This window comes from Palaemon carinicauda, chromosome 4, assembly GCF_036898095.1.
Source record: "Palaemon carinicauda isolate YSFRI2023 chromosome 4, ASM3689809v2, whole genome shotgun sequence".
Classification (NCBI taxonomy): Eukaryota; Metazoa; Arthropoda; class Malacostraca; order Decapoda; family Palaemonidae; genus Palaemon; species Palaemon carinicauda.
The window spans coordinates 10,824,780-10,827,186 of record NC_090728.1 but is presented as its reverse complement, the minus strand read 5'-3'; the positions used below and the strand labels follow the sequence as shown (position 1 = coordinate 10,827,186).

The window sequence follows — 2,407 nt, the reverse complement described above, 5'->3', positions numbered from 1 at the left end:
ATAATAATAATAATTATTATTATTATTATTATTATTATTATTATTATTATTGTGGATCTATTTTTATGCTTTGGCTGAGATTGGTAATACTTGAGAGATGTTTTATTAAAGTACTAATCTTCAAAGGTTGCATGTTTATGAGAAGTTTATTTATTTACTTACTTATTTTATATTTGGGAGGGGGATGAATGGAAAATTTGTGTTCATGTTTAATTTTCTTCTCCCAAATTGATATGCTTTGTTTTATGCCTGATTTCAGATGTCAGAGAAACGAAGATTGTATCGAGATGGTTATTTGGACTACAGGTTCACTTCTCTTGTCAAGGAAGGTGCACGCATCCCTCAGTGTGTTGTGCGTTAGAAAACCTTCTCTAACAGCAGCATGAAACCTTTCCAACTGAAGCAGCATCTGGCAAACGCTCATCCACAGTTGAAAGATAGGAATCGTAGCTTTTTTTAGGTAAAGTTATCCAGTTTGAATAGGATGAAGATGGATGAATCTGGGACGTATCAGCAAACCAACATCAGCATAGTGAAGGATTCATATGTGATTGCCCTTCAGGTGGCCAAGGCAAAGAAACCCCACACAACTGGTGAAAGCCTTTTGAAACCATGTACCGTTTACAGTGTGAGGCTTGTGTTAGGAGAGGAGTCATCACAGAAAATGAAACTAATCTCCTTGTCCAACAACACCATCAAGAACAGAGATGCCAAAATGTCTGAAAATATAAAGGAAAATATGGTGTCAAAGGTAATGTCATCACCCTTTTTTTCTCTTCAAATTGATGAGTCTACGGATGTCACTAACATTGCACAACTGCTTGCTTTTTGCCGCTACATAACTGACAAAGGAATCGAGGAGAAGTTTCTTTTTTGCCGGCAATTAGAGATGACAACAAAGTCAGTTGATGTATTGGCAGTAGTTGCAGATTTCTTTGAAGAGTCGGGACCGAGTTGGAACAAACTGGAAGGGGTTTTCTCAGATGGTGGCCTAATATGCTTGGTTCACGATCAGGATTCATTGCTCTTGTGAAGCAGAAGCAGCCTAGTTTAAAAGGAACACACTGCATGATCCACAGAGAAGCTCTCGCCTCAAAGACAGTCCCAAAGAACCTTCATGATGCTTTGACTGTCATTATAAACATTGCTAACTATGTGAAAGGATCAGCCTTAAACACTCGCCTCTTTCACGAACTCTGCCGGACATGGATGCTAACCACACTGATCTTTTATTTCATACACAAGTGCGATGGCTTTCAAAAGGGAACATGCTGGCGCAGGTCTTTGAACTGCGGGAAGAAATAAAGTTGTTTTTGAGTTACAGCAACAAAGTGGACCTGTTGTCTGCCTTCAACAGGGAAGTATTTGTAACACAAATGGCTTATCTTGCTGATGTTTTTGAAACTCTGAATGAACAAAATAAGAAATTACAGGGACTGAGGAGCAACGTGATTGTGGACACGGACACCATCAATGCTTTCATGGCCAAACTACAACTTTGGGGAAAACAAATGAAAAAGAGAAATACAGCATTTTTTCAGCGTTTGACTGACATACTTAGTGAGAAAGACATCAAGGACCCGCTGAAAGAGGAAATCATCACTCACCTTGATCATTTTGGGGACGAGTTCAAGCGATATTTCCCTGGTATCAACACTGAAGACATCTCAAAGAGGCTGACAAGGAACCCATTTACATGTCAGATGGATGATGTCCCTGGGGACATGCAAAGTGAGTTCTTGGAGCTCAAACATGACTCTTCAGCCAAGGACGAGTTTCGTGCACAAGATCGGGAAGAATTCAGGGTTAATATGCGTGGAGCATACCCCCAACTGAGCACCAATGCATTGAAAATCCTCATTCTGTTTTCCACAACCTACCTTTGTGAGTCAGGATTTTCTACCTTACTCACAATCAAGCCCAAAGCACAAAACCAACTGGAGGTGGAATGTGACATACGTTACGCACTTGCCAAAACTAGCCCTGATATTGATACTCTGGTGCACAAGAAGCAGCATTAACCTTCTCACTTATTCAATTTTGAAGTAGAAGACTAAACAAAAGTACTTTTATTTTGCTACTAGCCGCTCTCTATGGCTATGCGGTTAGTTGTTACTAACCGCTCTTTATCCAGTTTACTCTGTAACTATTTGTTTATCAGTATATTTGTATAATGGAAAAATATGTAATGTGTTTGTGTGTGTGTGCGTGTTCGAAAGATTTGATTTTGGACAGTAGAAAAGTTATATTTGGTGAGACATATATTGTTCTATATAATAAAAAATATAAATATCTTGTAATATATATGGCGAATATTTTCAATGATATATTGATTGAGAATTTGATTATGGCAATAATAAATAGTCAGCTAACTTTAATATGCCTGATTTTGAAATATGTGTTAATC

At 38.2% G+C, this 2,407-nt stretch overlaps 2 protein-coding genes across 2 annotated transcripts; both read left to right on the top strand.

Moving 5' to 3' along the window:
* The first annotated feature begins 490 nt into the window (after positions 1-490).
* On the top strand, positions 491-1,033 carry LOC137639275 (protein FAM200C-like). The gene has a single exon (XM_068371559.1). It carries the CDS (start codon positions 491-493, stop codon positions 1,031-1,033), a length of 543 nt encoding a protein of 180 aa, XP_068227660.1.
* Positions 1,034-1,205: 172 nt separating this feature from the next.
* LOC137639274 (protein FAM200A-like) lies at positions 1,206-2,021 on the top strand. Its single transcript, XM_068371558.1, has one exon. It carries the CDS (start codon positions 1,206-1,208, stop codon positions 2,019-2,021), a length of 816 nt encoding a protein of 271 aa, XP_068227659.1.
* The last annotated feature ends 386 nt before the right edge of the window (positions 2,022-2,407 follow it).